This window comes from Carcharodon carcharias, chromosome 13 (genome assembly GCF_017639515.1).
Source record: "Carcharodon carcharias isolate sCarCar2 chromosome 13, sCarCar2.pri, whole genome shotgun sequence".
Taxonomy (NCBI): domain Eukaryota; kingdom Metazoa; phylum Chordata; class Chondrichthyes; order Lamniformes; family Lamnidae; genus Carcharodon; species Carcharodon carcharias.
The window spans coordinates 18,302,304-18,319,151 of record NC_054479.1 but is presented as its reverse complement, the minus strand read 5'-3'; the positions used below and the strand labels follow the sequence as shown (position 1 = coordinate 18,319,151).

The window sequence follows — 16,848 nt, the reverse complement described above, 5'->3', positions numbered from 1 at the left end:
TCCAGGATATTGGCTCAGCAATAATGAAGGAACCGCAATAAATTTCCAAGCCAGGATGTTGTGTGGCTTGGAGTGGAACCTGCAGATGGTGGTGTTCCCATGTGCCTGCTGCCTTTGTCCTTTTAAGTGGTGAAGGTTGTAGGTTTGGAAGGTGTTATTAAAGGACCCTTGGCTAGTTGCTGCAGTGCATACACTGCAGACACGGTGTGCTGGTGGTGGAGGGAGTGAATAGTTAAGGTAAAGTTTCAACATCATCTTTGTAAATTTTTTTGTACCTTCCCCAGTGTCTTTTTATAACATGGACACCAGAAATATGCATAGCACTATGAAGTAATTGGACCTTTCCACTTCCTTTATGGAAGCTGGGATACCAAGGGCAAGCTTACCTCCTAATAATGTTTGAAAGAAAAACAGAAATTTCTGGAAAAATCTCAGCAGGACTGGCAGTATATATGGAGAAAGAAACAGTTAACGTTTTGAGCCGAATGTGAACCTTCTTCGGAATCCTAATAAATCTTTTGCTGAAGTGTAGAAAGGGAGAAGGAATAACACTGAATGTAAGTGTGGTTAATACCAGACAACCAGACTTTGTATTGTAGAAAATAGAGCAAAAGTGGTTGGGAGCCACAGACAGAGGCAAAGCAAATTACAATTGGCTCCCAGGCCAGATTATAAGTACCGTGGTTCTCCCTTTTGCTAGATTCAGCCTTTTCAAATTACCAACATGTGTTTTGTTTCAGGGATTGGATACGCAATCTGTATCATATCTCTATATGTCTCCTTTTACTACAATACCATCATATCCTGGGCTCTCTACTACTTCTACTGTTCATTCACGGCCACCTTGCCCTGGACTAATTGTGACAATCCTTGGAACACACCCAACTGCACCAATTACTTTGGCAAGAATAACGTCACCTGGAATAACTTCTCCAGATCGCCAGCTGAAGAGTTTTTTATGTAAGTGCATGTAAGTGGCTAGTGTTTAAACAGTTGTACTGGTTTCAAAGAACTAAGTAAATTGTTTGGGCAGTGGATGGTGTGGTGGATGGATAAGTATGGGGAGGATGTTGTATTTGTTGAGGTGGCATGTAAATTCTGGGTGTTGCAACATAATCGATTATTTGCACTCACTGCCAGCATTCACCCAAGTGGTCATTCCATGTGTGTGAATCGAGAGTGTAGTCAAACTATTCATTATTTGGATCCTTGCAGTTGAACAGCGAGGTGTCTGTTTACTTATTCAACATATCTATGTGCTCACTTTTCAATCAGAAGTGGGATCCTCGCTAATTTTACTGGTCCCTAGCCAAAGGGCACTGAGTCCAATTGTCACATTCCAACTGCTGTTTCAGCTGTGATCAATTAACTGAGCACAGACCAAGAATCATACCTGGCACCTGCCTGTCCGTAATGTTGAATATCACATTGGGTATTGCATCTAACCCCTAAGCTACCATGGCAGCATCTACCATGTTCTGGTTGAAGCTTAGTAGAGATGTATACCATTGAGTCAAATCTCTGAAGTGATACCAATGAGGTGAATCAGAGTTGAAAATTAGGTACATAAAATGCTCACTGCCTATAAAGGCAAACATTTTTGTCACTTCCGTCCAACTCTCAGGAACCACTTGCATTTGTTTCATTATATCCTCAGGATCTCTCAACTTCTTCACTTCCAATGAAAAAAGACCTTACATTTCTATATTTAGAACATGGCAGATTAACATGCTGCCATGATAACTTCATGGTTGGATGCCCTGAGGACGTCCCAAGGCACTTTGCAGCCAATTAATTATTTCTTGAATTGTATTCACTGCAATCATGTAGGCAAACACAGGAGCCAATTCTAACAAGACATGGTCCTCAAATGGGATTTCAATAATTAGAAAACCAGTTCTTGGTTATGTTGGCTGAGGGAAAATTGTTGGCCAGGATACCTCCCTGCTCTCCTTCAAATATCACCATGGATCTTTCATAGCCGCCTGAGCTGGTGGATGGTTAACCATTTCACTTAGAGAACAGCACTGCTGAGAATGCACCAATTCTCACTACTGCATTGAACTTTCAACCCAGATGTGTGGTCGATTCAGCAATGGAACATGTTACCTCTGAGTCAGAAACAGAGTGCTGTCAAACTGACAACGATAAATGAATTAGTTTTGAAATGTGATTACTATTGTTCTCTGGAAATGGGTGGTGCATGTTCTTTATATTTTTCTCTTGCTTTTAGACGGAATGTTCTGGAGATTCATAAATCCAAGGGGCTGGATTATGTGGGAGTGATCCGCTGGCAGCTTCTCTTATGCCTCTTTGTCATATTTACTGTTGTTTACTTCAGCCTCTGGAAGGGAGTTAAAACATCTGGAAAGGTTTGTTTGATGTGATATTTTACTCGAACACAGTGAAACTGCAATGAATCCACCTCTTCAATAGTTCTTTGGGGCAGCCATAAAAAGTGTTACAGGGACGTTATAATTTGATGCTCATGCACTAAATAAAGGAGGAATCTGGGACCAGTCTTTCTTTAACATAGGTTTACCCACAAAACCCAGAGAACAGGCTCCTTTTTCCTTTCCCCAACACAGTTGGAAACTGGTTCTTATATATACTTAAGAATAATGACCTAACCTTTCCCTAGTTAGTAACAGCTGCTCTTACTTACAACTAAAGCAATTGTGAGGTGGAGGAAGGGGAGGGGGGTGTTTGTGGACGGTGCCAGGAAACTGACATACCTGCCAGTAGCACCAAATTCAGGACCCGTCTGCCCCCGTCCCACCCACACAGGCTTTGGAAAATTCTGCCCATTTCATTACAGAGAAGGGCACATTACAGAAAAATTCCACTTTTTAAAAATCAAATATCTTGCATATGTTGCAGATAGTCTGGGTGACTGCCACACTACCATATCTGGTGCTTTTCATCCTTTTGGTAAGAGGAGCCACCTTACCTGGAGCATGGCGAGGTGTGGTATTTTACCTCAAACCGAACTGGAAGAAATTGTTGGACACAGACGTGAGTACTGAATGAGACAGAAAAACTCTTAAATTATTGAAATAATTATTTTGATGTCAAGGATTATTGTACCTACTTGGCTGATACCACACTGCAATTTTAACACATTGCTGTACTCCATTTGTACAGACACAAGATCTCTTATTTCTGGATTACCATGCAGCTGCACAGTTGGAAGTTCAATTGCAAAAGCAAAGACCAGCAGAAATAATCTCACCACTTTATGTTCCCACAAATTAATCAAAAAATGGTGAAAAACTTGCCATTCACGATTGCTGAAGAACTAAACTGCAATATGAGAAAGATATGATAAAAGTATTAATAAATTCTGCATTCTCCATTATTTCACAGAGATTGTTCCAGCTGTAGATTTTCATGTTCTCATGTACTTGAGTGAATGGACAGGCTGAGGGTGACAGGGTGACTGCTGAGTCTTCACAAGATAATTATAGATAAAAAGGCCAATATTATCCTTCATAAAGAAAGACTCCCACTGGGAGCATCCAGATAGCCTTAAAATTGATTTCAGGGCTTTTGCCTCCACTCTACCATCTCAAAGTTCATTCTATGAGTTGATCTCTCTGTATGTGAAGAAAGTCTTGATATCAGCCACAAATTTACCCTGTTACTAGTTTGAACCTATATTCCTTTGCCCTACTCTAACAAATGAACTATACTTCTTGCTATCTTATGTGCCTTCTTTCCAGACTGAAAAACCAAAGTGTATCCAGTATTTCCTCATAACTCAAACCTCAAACACCAACAATCAGCCTCCTGGCATTTATTTGCTCCAATGGATAAATGTCTTTCTTCTATCTCAGCCTTTAGGATTAAACACAGCATTCAAGAACACTCTGTAATTCAACCATGACTTCCTTTCACTTACATTCTACTGTTTTGGCTATGAAGTTCAAAATTGTATTAGCTTTGTAGTTTCTTGCTCTTTATTTGTTGCATATATTCAGCCTACTCAGGTCCTTAGATGTCTTTCAACATCATCTCGGTTATTCCTGCACATTTGTGGAATACACATACCGGCCCTTTGTTCCTTATATATGCGTTGCTTTACATGAGTCTGCATTAAGTTTTATTTGCCATTGCTTTGCTTACATATTTATTTTTGCAGGTTCTTCTGTAGCTTCTGAGCTGCCTCGTCTGGTTTGGTGTGCTAGGCAAGAATTTCAGTGGGAGATAGGGCAATGAATCTTGACTTCAATGCAGTGAAACTTCAGGAGCGGAAGAGTGTGTAGATCAGTGTACTCATGGGTTATGAAGAACAAGAATAAAGCTAAAAAGTAATAATAACCATAGTGATGTTGATAAAATAGGGAAAGAAAGAACCAAGAAAATTGCAATGGAAAGGAATGCTAGAAACTAGAGTTGAGAGAATTAGCTTTCCTTGTATTCAAATTATCTGGTCTCTGCTTCTGTACTGCAATATATTGCAACACCCCATCCTTGCCTTACCTTCTACTAAGAGCGGTGTGCTCTTCATAAAAATGATAGTTTACTTATATGTTCCATACAGATAGGGATCACATCAGAACAGATCATCCTTTTACTTGCTCTTAAAGCCAACATAAAAAAAAGATCCATGTCTCTTCTGGTTCTACTTTCTCACCGGACAAAAAACTTTTTCAATGAAAGTAACATGTCCTTTCCTTGCAGCTATTCTGACATTAAATGGGGTCATCACAATGCTGGTTGATCACTCTTTCATATCAACCATCATTTTTCTGGACTGGGCACTTGTTTTTCCAGCCAGGTACCCTCCTATCCCCATTTATCCAGGTTGGGGACTAGCACTGACACACAGCTGGGTTCTTTCATAAACAACAAGTCCTGGAGTGGGACTTGAACCCAGGGCCTTTCAGCTCAGAGGAAGGAAAGCTACCCACTGAGCCACTCCAGCACCTCTTTATAATACCACAAATCTATTTAACTTACTGCATGGTGTTAATGATTTCCAACATTGATTATAACAGGGACAAGAGCTGGTATCATTGCTACTGAAAAAACATTTAAGAAAATTTCTTCTGGTGAATATTTCTAACTAAAAAAGGTAATTTATGAAATATTAACCAGCAAAATCTTCTGGATGTCATTACACATTGCAAAATGAACCCTCCTTCTTCAATGTTGGTATTAATTTCTTGCAAATATTTATATTTTTGATAAAATTAAGTGAAGTCTAATTGCCCAATCTGGCTCAGATTGTAACATCGGTTTACATGAATCATTATTGCAATTGCACTCTTGCTCACAGATTCATTTATGTGCCTCATCCTTGCAGACAGCTGGGCTTTTTCGTTCATTAACCACAGCTTTAGCTACAGACAGCTACTCATCCCTGAGTGGATGGGAGCTCTAAAAGGTAAATGAGTTTATTTTTCCGCCAGAACAAGAGAGAAGCCCTTGCAAATGCAAATCACAGATTGAAACACACATATGGTTTAGGTGCAGTCTTTGTTCATGAGGTTCTTGCTACGTGATGAACGTTTTAATAATAAATTTGCTTTCTGTAATTAAAGACTGCAACTCAAGAATTTCCAAACTACACTTCCCAGTCTTTCCTTCCTATGACAATATAAATCAAGCAGGCATTTAAAACAAAGCTTTAAAGTCCCCTAACCATCTTTTCTCTTAACGTCGTTACGTCTAATCTATGTCTTTTTTCACTTTTCTTTTCACATGCATGGTGATATCCGGCAGCTAAGACTTTGGCCTTTCACCAATAATCAATAAAAACAATTTTTTTTAACGAATTGAACACAACCTCCCTCCATCAGGGGCTTCAATCGGGCTGACACACATAATGCTCCCTCGCGTAATATTTTAATTTCCACAAGTGTGGCTGACTAGATAGCTGACCATCGACAAAGTCGCAAGTGAGTTGCAACGATCTCAAAGAATTGGAGACTGTTTCCTTGACTGAATCCACCAACATAATAAGCATATAGAGTAGAATAAAAGCAAAAAAATGTGGATGCTGGAAATCCAAAACAAAAACCAAAATAAAAATACCTGGAAAAACTCAGCAGGTCTGACAGCATCTGCGGAGAGGAACACAGTTAACGTTTCGAGTCGGTATGACTCCTCAACAACTGTTCAGTTGAAGACTCATACTGGCTCGAAATGTTAACTGTGTTCCTCTCCGCAGATGCTGTCAGATCTGCTGAGTTTTTCCAGGTATTTTTATACAGTAGAATGCCTTATGTTTAAATCTTAGTTTCCATTTAGTTAGCAATATCAGGCAGAGTTGCTGCTCCTGACCACCAGCAAATGCTACAAAGTCCAATTTGGCTGTGAGCGTTTGGCATTTGACTCTGCTATGATGCCTTCCACAGTCGAGTAGCCTGCCAACCCTTCATTATCTAGGCCAACATCTTAAGAATGGTCATGGTAATGCTTATGGAATCATAATGCAACAAGACTCAGAGCGCAGTGAGGAAAATCGAAGGTGGGGAGAGACCTCTGGCTGCGATGTACTGGCAATATTGTGAATATAGTGAGAGGGTTTCTCTTTGTTGCTTTTTCCCGTGAAATAGTAAATGCATTCCGCTACATGTTTGTGATTTTGTTAGAAACAGTGACAAGAGGAAAACTTCCCTCACTGTCTGCACCTAGAAAGAGATAACAGAAAAGCTGTAACTCATTTTTTGTCATTTTGATACCACATACAAGCAGCACAATTAAATTTCCTCACAGCCACACTTTGTTGCAAAATCACAACACGGTTTAACGAATATATAAAGAAGCAGTCTAGAGAACACCCAGGTTTACAATGAACTGACAGTGGAACTTCAAAGGATTTAGCTGAGATTGTTTATTAATTGAACAATGTCTCTTGGATTTTTGCATTATTCCTCCAAAGTCTCCTCTAACAGAACAGCAATGTCCAGGGACGAAGTTAATAGAGGAGCTTCTTCTGCCAGTTTATCTGTATGTACATGGATCTCTCTCCCCAGGTGATAGTGGACAAGGCTGATATCTACAAGCAACTCCTATTTCAAACCATACACGTGGATGTTAAAGGTCACATGGATCTCCTTTTCTAGATTGTAGGTCAGGGTACATGGATCTTCAACCTCACACTCAGCAGTACACAGGTCTCATAATTCAGCTGACAGGGGGATGAAGTTAAAGGCCTCATGTGATTCCTTTGCCTAGCTGGGGAAGAGGAATGATTTAAGCACGGTGACCTGGCTGATGCTAGCTTCCTTTCCACCTATACATTTTTTTACTTTATTTAAAATGGGACCATGAGGTGATGCACCATCCAACAGTTTAGCTTAAACCTGGGTAAGACAAGCAAGCTGAAGTAACAAAAAGTCCAGGAGGACAAGAACTTTCAACTTTGCTGGTTGGAATCAAGTGCTCCAATGCTACCTGACATTCTGCAAGTAGAAATTTCCAAAAGAGCATATATTGTCCATCCACTAGGTAAGGCTCTAAGACATCGTTCAGCTGCTTGCAAGGCCAGTTGGATTTTAGGATGCTAATGCCATACTTTACAAAACTATTCTCTCCAATATTAAGATATGATGGGTATCACTTGATCTGCATTTCTGATCTTTTGCTCTTTCCTTTAGGTGTGGGTGGATGCAGCTACACAGATTTTCTTCTCCATGGGCCCTGGATTTGGAGTCATCATGGCTTTAGCGAGTTATAACCAATTCAACAACAACTGTTACCGGTAGGGCTAAATAAATAGTGTCCAAAGTTTTTCTTAAATCATTCTACATACTTCCCAGGTTGCTTAGTGAATATGTGCATGATCATGTTCCAAACAGGCCAAGAAGGTTCCAGGTTCAATCCTTCATCTGTCCTGAGCCAGTTGATCTCTCGGCAGGCAAATGGAGGAAGTATAGCTTTTAGAACCACAGAAAAGTTACAGCACAGAAGGAGGCTATCTTGTCCATGCCGGCCTGAGGACACCCAGATGCCTTTTCTAATCCCACCTTCCTGCACCCGGCCCATAGCCCTGCAACTTACAGCACTTAAGGTGCAGATCCAAGTAGTTATTAAAAGAGTTTAGAGTTTCTGCCTCTACCACCAACTTGGGCAGTGAATTCCAGACACCCACTACCCTCTGCGTAAAAAAGTTCTTCCTCATGTCCCCCCTACACCTTCTGCCACTTATCTTGAATCTATGTCCCTTGGTTCTAGAATTCTCCATCAAGGGAAACAATTTTATCCTGTCCACTCTATCTATTCCCCTCATAATTTTGTACACCTCAATCAAGTCACCTCTCAGCCTTCTTTGTTCTAAGGAAAATAACCCCAACCTGTCCAATCTCTCCTCATGCTACACTTTTCTAACCCTGGCAACATTCTTGTAAACCTCCTCTGCACTCTCTCCAGAGCTATTACGTCCTTCCTGTAATGTGGTGACCAGAACTGCACACAATACTCCAGCTGTGGCCTCACCAGTGTTTCATACAATTCCAACGTTATATCCTTACTTTTATGTTCTACACCTCTGCCAATGAAGGACAGCATTCCATATGCCTTCTTTACAACCGTGTCTACTTGAACTGCTGCCTTCAGGGACCTATGTACTTGTATGTCAAGATCTCTCACTTCATCTACCCCTCTTAGTATATTCCCATTTATTGTGTAATCCCTGTAACTGTTTGACCTCCCTAAATGTATGACCCCACACTTCTCTATGTTAAAATCTATCTACCACTTTACCGCTCACTCCACCAACCCATCAATATTGTTTTGGAGATTATGGCTATCCTCTACAATATCCACCACTTGGCCAATCTTTGCGTCAATCTTTTATTATGTGATTTCCAGGGACTGAAATATGCCTGGGATCCAAAGAGCATCTCCAGGGCTGGTGGATGTCTCAAGCCACTGGAGACCAACTCAATCAGATGGGAGGGTGCAGAAAGCCCAGGTCCACATAATTGGAGGTGGCAGTGGAAGTGGGTGGTTCATGCCTCCATCCACTTTGAATCCAATGATATGGAAAGAAGAGGGATTGGCGATGGCATGATCTGTGGGAATTGCTAGCAGCTACACTTCTCCTGTCCACAGCATAATGCAACAATACAGTACTTCAAGAAAGTGGAAGTGGGTTCTAGCAAATTCAGAAAGGTGGAAAGCTATCAGTTGCTATAAGCCAAACTATTGTCCAATGTGATTCCATTTTAACACTTAAAATTAATGTGACCCCCAGACGTTGTCAAAAACAAAACAGAAATAAAGCAGCAAAGTAACATTCAGTATATAATTATTAAAGTTTGCATATTATGAATCAACATGCAATAATACATCATATAAATATGAAAATCTATGTCTTTAAAGTACTTTAATATTTTATATGTTAATATTTTATATACTCAAGTAGGTTTCAGCCAAGGTCTCTAACTTGCCCAGTGACAGAAGACTTAATGAAGCCCCTCTACCCCCACCCACACTTAGTAGTCTGTCACTCTGCCCTCTCTCCCTACACACAATAATCAGCCCCTCTCCCTTCCCCTACCCACACAAACAGAAATTAGGCCCTCTCTCACCTCCTCGGCCTGCACACTGTAATCAACCTCTCTCCCTCACACACAATGTAATCAGCACCTCTCCCCATTCCTCCAGACACAGTAATCAGCCCCCTCCTCCTCCACACAGTAATCAGCCCTTCACCCTCTCCCACATACATTAATCAGCCCCTCTCCTCCTTCCCCCATAGACACAGTAATCAGCCCCTCTCCCTCCCACATACATTAATCAGCCCCTCTCCTCCTTCCCCCATAGACACAGTAATCAGCCCCTCTCCCTCCCACATACATTAATCAGCCCCTCTCCTCCTTCCCCCATGCACACAGTAATCAGCCCCTCTCCCTCCCACATACATTAATCAGTCCCTCTCCTTCTTCCCCTTACACACAGTAATCAGACACTCTTCCATCAGCAAACCCCCTCTCCCCCACCCACTATCCCCCAATTTTGGTCTAGTTGCTGGTGCCTACAAAGCAGATTTGCCAGCCAGCCAAAAGGAGCCTGTACAACAGGGGCAGAAATACAGTAAAGTTTGAATCTGCCATTCACCTTCCCAGCTCAAGTGTATGACTTCCTGGATTTTCCTGCACGCAGTCAGTCAATGAGTTACACTTGCCGGATTCTTTCTGCACCAAGTCAGCACACAAACATCCTGGGCCCTGTCAGCACTCTGCTAACAGTGTTTTCTAAGGTTAAAGAGTACTTTGGGTTCACTGTCTACCCTTTGCTGTTTGGCAGCAAGCAACCAGTGAGTCCAGGGCTGGCTCAGCAGAGTCTCCTCTCCACATTTGTCACTGTTGCTTCAGAGAAAGGGTACCTCACAACCCCAAACACTATTGCTGCAAGCCCATCATGGTCAGAAGTCATTGAAAGCTAACGTGTAGGTGCAACAAGCAATTAGGAAGGCAAATGATACGTTAACCTTTATTGCAAGAGTATTTGAGTATAAGAGTGAGGAACTCTTGCTGCAGTTTTTTAGAGCCTTTGCGAGACCATACCTGGACTGTGTACAGTTTTGGTCTCGAATATTGCTGTAAAAAGAGAAATGTCTAAGCTTTATGTCTTGCAGTCATCAGGTCACTTGCAGGAATACCAAATATAAGGAGGGAGACACTGCATGTGAAGAGAATGCTGATTGGTTGGCAAGTGGTGTTGCCATGAAGAATGCACTACTGATGGTGACTGACCATTAACTGCCAAGCATTGTTTGAAATTTAAACCAGGCAGCTTGACCCTGATTGGTCAAGGCATTGCCCTCAGGATGGCAAAATTGTCTTATGAGGAAAGACTGAGGAGAATGGGCCTGTATTCTCTACAGTTTAGAAGAATGAGAGGTGATCTCATTGAGGTGTACAAAATTCTTACAGGGCTCGACAGGGTGGATGCTGGAAGGACCAGGGGACACAGTCTCAGAATAAGGGGCAGGCCATTTAGGGCTGAGATGGGGAGGAATTTCTTCAGTCAGAGGGTGATGAATCTTTGAACTTCCCTACCCAGAGGGGTGTTCAAAGCAGAAGTTGATAGATTTCTAGATACCAATGACATCAAGGGATTCACGGATAGTGTGGGAAAGATGGCATTGAGGTAGATCAGGCATGATCTAGTTCAATGGTGGAACAGGCTCAAGGGGCTGAATGGTCTACTCCTTCTCCAATGCTCCCTCCTAACCCATAGTTTTGGAACCCCTGTTATAAGCAAATCAACTTTCATAGAAAAGAGCCATTTTAAAAAAATATTCTTTTAAACTTGACTCCAGTGGATACTAAACACCACAATTTCTATCCTCCAACACCTGGCGTGGGTCTCAACTGCACTGGTACTGGGGTAGGCACCTGCCATTTTGTTTAAAATTGCCTCATCCAGGGAATTCTGATCGGATAAGACGTAATCAGGACAAGGGAAGTCCTGCTTCCTTATTATTGTGACAGTGGAGGCATTCAGTCATTAAGCAATCAGAATGTTAATTGATAATATATGGGATAATAGAAGAGGAAACTTTCTGTAAACGTGCTGCTGGGTCATCGGGGATCCTTTCCTGCCAATTGTACATATCAGGAGCTCTCAGGTGCACATTGAAGTCAATGGATGGAAACCAAGTACACTGCTCCTGCAATTTCCTGATATGCACAACCAGTGATGAAGGTCCTTAACTCAGAAAATGAACCCTCTGGGTTTACAGCATTTTATTGTTGGTGTGTCAGTCTGACTTTTTAATTTCTTTGCAGAGACGCAATTGTCACCAGTTTAGTGAACTGTCTGACTAGTTTCCTATCTGGCTTCGTAATTTTCACAGTACTGGGATACATGGCTGAGATGCGCAGTGTTGATGTGGAGGAGGTGGCAAAAGACAAAGGTGCGTGAATTCGAGCAACTCGGCAACAAAGATAATCTGTGCTAAATGTAGATCAGTACAAGGGAGAAGCTTGGAATAAAGTCATTAGTGGGTTGCAAAATCATTACTTTCCTGAAATAAACAAAACTCTGTTTTCTTTGAAGAGGCTGTGTGTTATAGAAATAGTGAGCTAGTAGTACAGCATGCATAATGAGGCTTGGCTGAGAACCCAGCCTTACATTCGTTTGTTGAAATGAGTGCACACAAGGGAAAACATTGCTCGATTGACAGCATTTTCTCTTAGATCTATTTTGTTAATGGCTCAGTGTTTATTTACGCAAGATAAAGAAGTACCAAGTGCTTATAGTTTCTGCTATTGATACTTTAAAGGTCTGGTTGATTAACGCTCTTATAGTTAGAAGTTTTTTTTAAGAAAGTTAGGAATGACTGTTTTTTTAAGCTTTTCCACACATGCCATCATTACTATCGGGTTCATTGATTCTGTACATATATTGGGTGAATGGGCATGGAAATGCTATGAGTTGGCATGGAGGGTATGAGGGGCCATTGGGGTTGGGTGGAGGGGCAAGGGTTGGCATGGAGGATATGATGGAACATTGGGGATGGATGGAGGCATGCGTTGCATGAGTTAGTATGGATGAGGCATGAGGAGTGATGAGGGGTGAGGGCTAGAGGGCCTGATATTGAAGAAACAAACTGGGACAAAGTCCCAGAGAAGCGAGGTGGGCCTTTTAACCTGCCTGCCTCGGCACATGGCAGCCCCTGCGGCCACTTCCAAACTGTTTCTGTTGCCTGACTCCAGCAGACACACCACCCCATCTCCCGAACAAAAATCACGCCTTTTCAGGCACTTTTTCCTGAGGCAGGTGCACTGAGTGGGAAAATTCCTGACTCCTGCTATCTTCCCTTAACATGAAAATCCAGCCCTAAAAGTCTATCCACTGTCAGCACAGCTGCTCTGGTGATTGTTTACATGTGTGAACATCTTTCGCCACCTTCTCAGTAACTTAACCTGCAACTCTGACCCACGACATCACCACCACCCCCCTCCGCCCCCAGCAATCTTTAACAATCAAGCCATCCAAACTTGTCGTTGGAAAGAATGCAGAACAGGTCACATTACCCCCTTGATTCCTCCGTGTTATAGTTCCAAAACATAACAATCTCTAAAAAAAAAATTAATACGTCTTCTTTTGGGTGTTCAGGTTCCGGCCTTCTGTTTATAACCTATCCCGAGGCCATCGCTAACATGGATGGTTCCCCCTTCTGGGCAATCCTCTTCTTTCTCATGGTGATAACGCTAGGCTTGGATAGCACAGTAAGTATAAACCTTTAACAAAACAAATTTGAAACTTCTACAGTTAGAGGGTCTCAACTGGAAGGAAATAGATTCCAATTGAAGAAATAACATTTCAGATGGAGTATGTTGCGGAATCTTTGCTTGTTTCAATAAAGATTAACCAGAAAAAATATCTGTGTTAGCAAATGTATTATTGTCAAGCACTGTCAGCATTTGACTATTACTGAATTCAATGTTGCCAGTCTAGTATCTAAGCAAACATACCTGACACAGGAATTTTCAGTTGTGAATTGTGAGATAGTGACCGATGATGGTATAACTAATAGCACACATAATATATCTGAGTTATTTTGAACAGAAGTATGTTGCATTTCAATTTTTTGAGCGTCATAAAATGGCCTCACCAATAAACACCCAAATGCTGATTGGCCATAGAAGACCCACTAGATAGATGTTCTCTCAATGAGGATCCCTACCTGAAGAAGAGACCATCAAGTAGGGCAGAAAATATAAAAAAGGACCATATGTTCCATAAGCTTGTCCAATCCCTGGCATGAACAAACCTCTAGATACCATCACATTCCCCCTACCAACACCTGCACCCATTCCCTTCGCAGTCACACAATCTCATAGCAGAGACAACACAAAAAGAAAATAAATCATAGGCCAATTTAGGGGGAAAAAGAACTGTGAAATTCCTCTCCAAACCCCAAAGACAATCAAACAAGTTACAGAACACACTAGTAATTGAGCAGCATACCCATGATGGCTCACTCTGGTTTCTACATGTTAATGACTCCCTGGAACTCAGTCATCTCATTTTTAATACTTGCAATGAATCCACTCACTGCACATACCAACAACTCATTCCAGAGGTCAACAACTCTCTGCAAAAAGGACCTCCCAGCATCTAATCTAGATCTATGCTTTTACAACTTGTACTATAACTTCTGGTCCTCTCCAAGCTAATTTGAATAACCTAATCACTTGGGCAAAATCTAGCCCTTACATTATTTTAGAAAAGCTCAATAAAATCACAAAATCAATGATGTTCTAAAGAGCGCATCACAAATGAGGCACTCAAGTTACGTTATGGAGTTTGCCCTGAATTTGAATAATGAACCTTGTATACAATATTTGCACAGACTCTGAATGGTGATTGACTGGGAACTGCATGATGGGGCACTGCATGAGCACATTGAACAATGAGCAATTCTCAGGCCTAGGCACTAGACAATGCAACAAACCCAAACCTAATGCACTGCAGCGTTCAGGCACCCTTGACTTCAGGATCAGCCATCATTTTACATTTTACTTACACATGGCAACCATGTGGACCCAGGCAGAAAACATTCCAATCTTGTTGATTCAGTAGTTTGCTCATTTTCTTGTTTCTGTCCAGAGTGAAATTAATATTCCTGTAAACTGTGGAAATCATACAGGTTCCTGAGGGTTAATAAATATATCACTTTGCTTCTGTGTTCTTTTTCCATATGGAGAAGGATGAACTTATATATGACTTTTTTGGGAAGTAGACTCAGGATGATTCATTGTGCTATTCTTTTTAACAGTACGGAGGTCTGGAATCTATCATCACAGCAGTGATAGATGAGTATCCTCATCTGTTTGCTAAAAGGAGGGAACTGTTTGTTTTGGGACTGGTGATTGTGTGCTTCATGGGCTCTCTCAGCACGCTTACTAATGTAAGTACAATCCTCAATGGTCGTTTTATAATTTATTTGATTTTAAATTATCTAAAATATCAAAAATAACACCCAATATTAGCTATTGAATTGAAGAATATACCTGGTGCAGGAGTGCCTGTGTATGAGTTTTTGGAGGGGTGGGCAGCAAGATAACAAGGCAGTTGTTATAATGCCTCGCCACATCCTTATGATACCAAAAAGCCCTTCACATCCAAGAAATTACTTTTCAAGTGTAGTCATTGTTATTTACTCAAACATGGTAGCCAATTTGTGGACATCCAGCTTCCACAAATGGCAATGTGGTAAATGGCAATTAATCTGGTTAGGTGGTGCTGGTTGAGAGATAAGTGTTGGCCAGGGGAATTCCCCAGCTCTGCCTCAAATAGTGCTGTGGGTCATTTAAGTCCACCTGGAAAGGCACTCAAAATGCACCACACCCAACAATGCAGCACCTCTTCACTACTGCATTGAAGTGTCATTCAAGATATGTGATCAATTCCAGCAGCTGGACTGAACTAATGACCTTCTGATTCAAACTGAACCTTGGCAGGCCATAAATCACCACTGAAACCTATGAGAGGAAATTGAACCAGCTTTTCCCACTTCTCATCAATATGCCTCCGCTGGCAAGTCTGTATGTATGGATATTTGATGTGGACAGGCAGCGATTCCCTTCTCTACTCAGACATCAAGGCTCTCACATGAAGAATGACTATTTGGAAGAGAGCTGTTAGCAATGTTGGAAAAGTAACTCAGAATGTGTCAGTGCCTTTAGTAATGAGAACTGGGAGATTATTTTCTGCTTCTCCCCCTGCCGATACTGTTTTAGAGAGAATGCACAGGTGACCAGTTTTCAGCATCTTAGTTTAGTGACTGTGCAAAAAGTACATGCAAGACTAGTTGGCAGTGACTACCTCTGATCATCTCTGTTTAGTTTCACCCTGACATAGTGTGAATAAAACTGTGAACTCGCTCTGCAGGGAATTGCAGTTGTAATCCTGGAATTACAGGGAAGAATGTTAATTATAAGCAACTAGTAAGAATCTAAATAATTAATTATGGTCACACCTTTGTACATTAAAAGGATGAAGCCAAAGTCTGCTAGCAGCAATGAGTTGATACAATAGAATGAACTGAGACACCAAGTAAAGACATTGAACTCAGATAAGCTGCATGTGAGTTTGGAAGCAGTTTTCCAGTTATTTCAATTGGTTCAATGGTCCATCATGTTACATTCTCCAACATTATGCCATCTTAAGGCATGTTGTTGGCCTTTATTGCAAGAAGATTAAAATACAATTTTAAGGAAATCTTACAACAATTGTTTTGAGCTTTGGTGAGGCCACACCTGCATAACTACGCATAGGTTTGGTCAACATATCTAAGGGAGGATATAGTTTCATTGAAGGTCGTACAGCAAAGGTTCACTAGATTGATTGCTAGGATCAGAAGATTGCCCAATGATGAGAGGCTGAGTCAATTGCTCTCTACAGTTCAGAAGATTGACATGCAATCTCAGTGAAGCAAACATGGTTGTGAAGGGGCTTGACAGGGTAGACAACAAGATGTTGCTTCCCCTGGCTGGGAAATCTAGAACATGGGGCCACAGTCTCAGGATAAACTGCTGATCGTTTATGACTTAGATGCAGAGAAATTTCTTTTTTTTTACCATCATAGTGATGGATGCTAATTGAGAATGGCCCAAGTGGGACATGCGGAGATTTTTCAGTCTGCTGCCTAGGCATAACTGGGTATTCGTGACCAAAAACTCTGTTACCACCATCGCTATAGCCACCCTGTTCCCCAATGCCTATCACTAGGCAGCTGGCCTGCCTGATTCAGGCAGTAGACCCAGATAATATGAAAATCAGAGTCCTTTGATGTACATCTGGACGTTAGTAGAGGACACAGGATTAAGGTGATTGCTAAAGGACCAAAGACTAAATGAGGAGAGTTTTCTTTACACA

At 41.4% G+C, this 16,848-nt stretch overlaps 1 protein-coding gene across 1 annotated transcript in view; it reads left to right on the top strand.

The window, feature by feature from the left end:
* slc6a4b (solute carrier family 6 member 4b) overlaps positions 1–16,848 on the top strand; it is a 44,508-nt gene that overhangs the window by 13,795 nt on the left and 13,865 nt on the right. Inside the window, exons 3-9 of the mRNA XM_041203031.1 lie at positions 741–960; positions 2,234–2,372; positions 2,881–3,015; positions 7,608–7,711; positions 11,748–11,875; positions 13,081–13,193; positions 14,747–14,878. Coding sequence (XP_041058965.1) covers positions 741–960; positions 2,234–2,372; positions 2,881–3,015; positions 7,608–7,711; positions 11,748–11,875; positions 13,081–13,193; positions 14,747–14,878 — 971 coding nt within the window. The remainder of the gene's footprint in view (positions 1–740; positions 961–2,233; positions 2,373–2,880; positions 3,016–7,607; positions 7,712–11,747; positions 11,876–13,080; positions 13,194–14,746; positions 14,879–16,848) is intronic.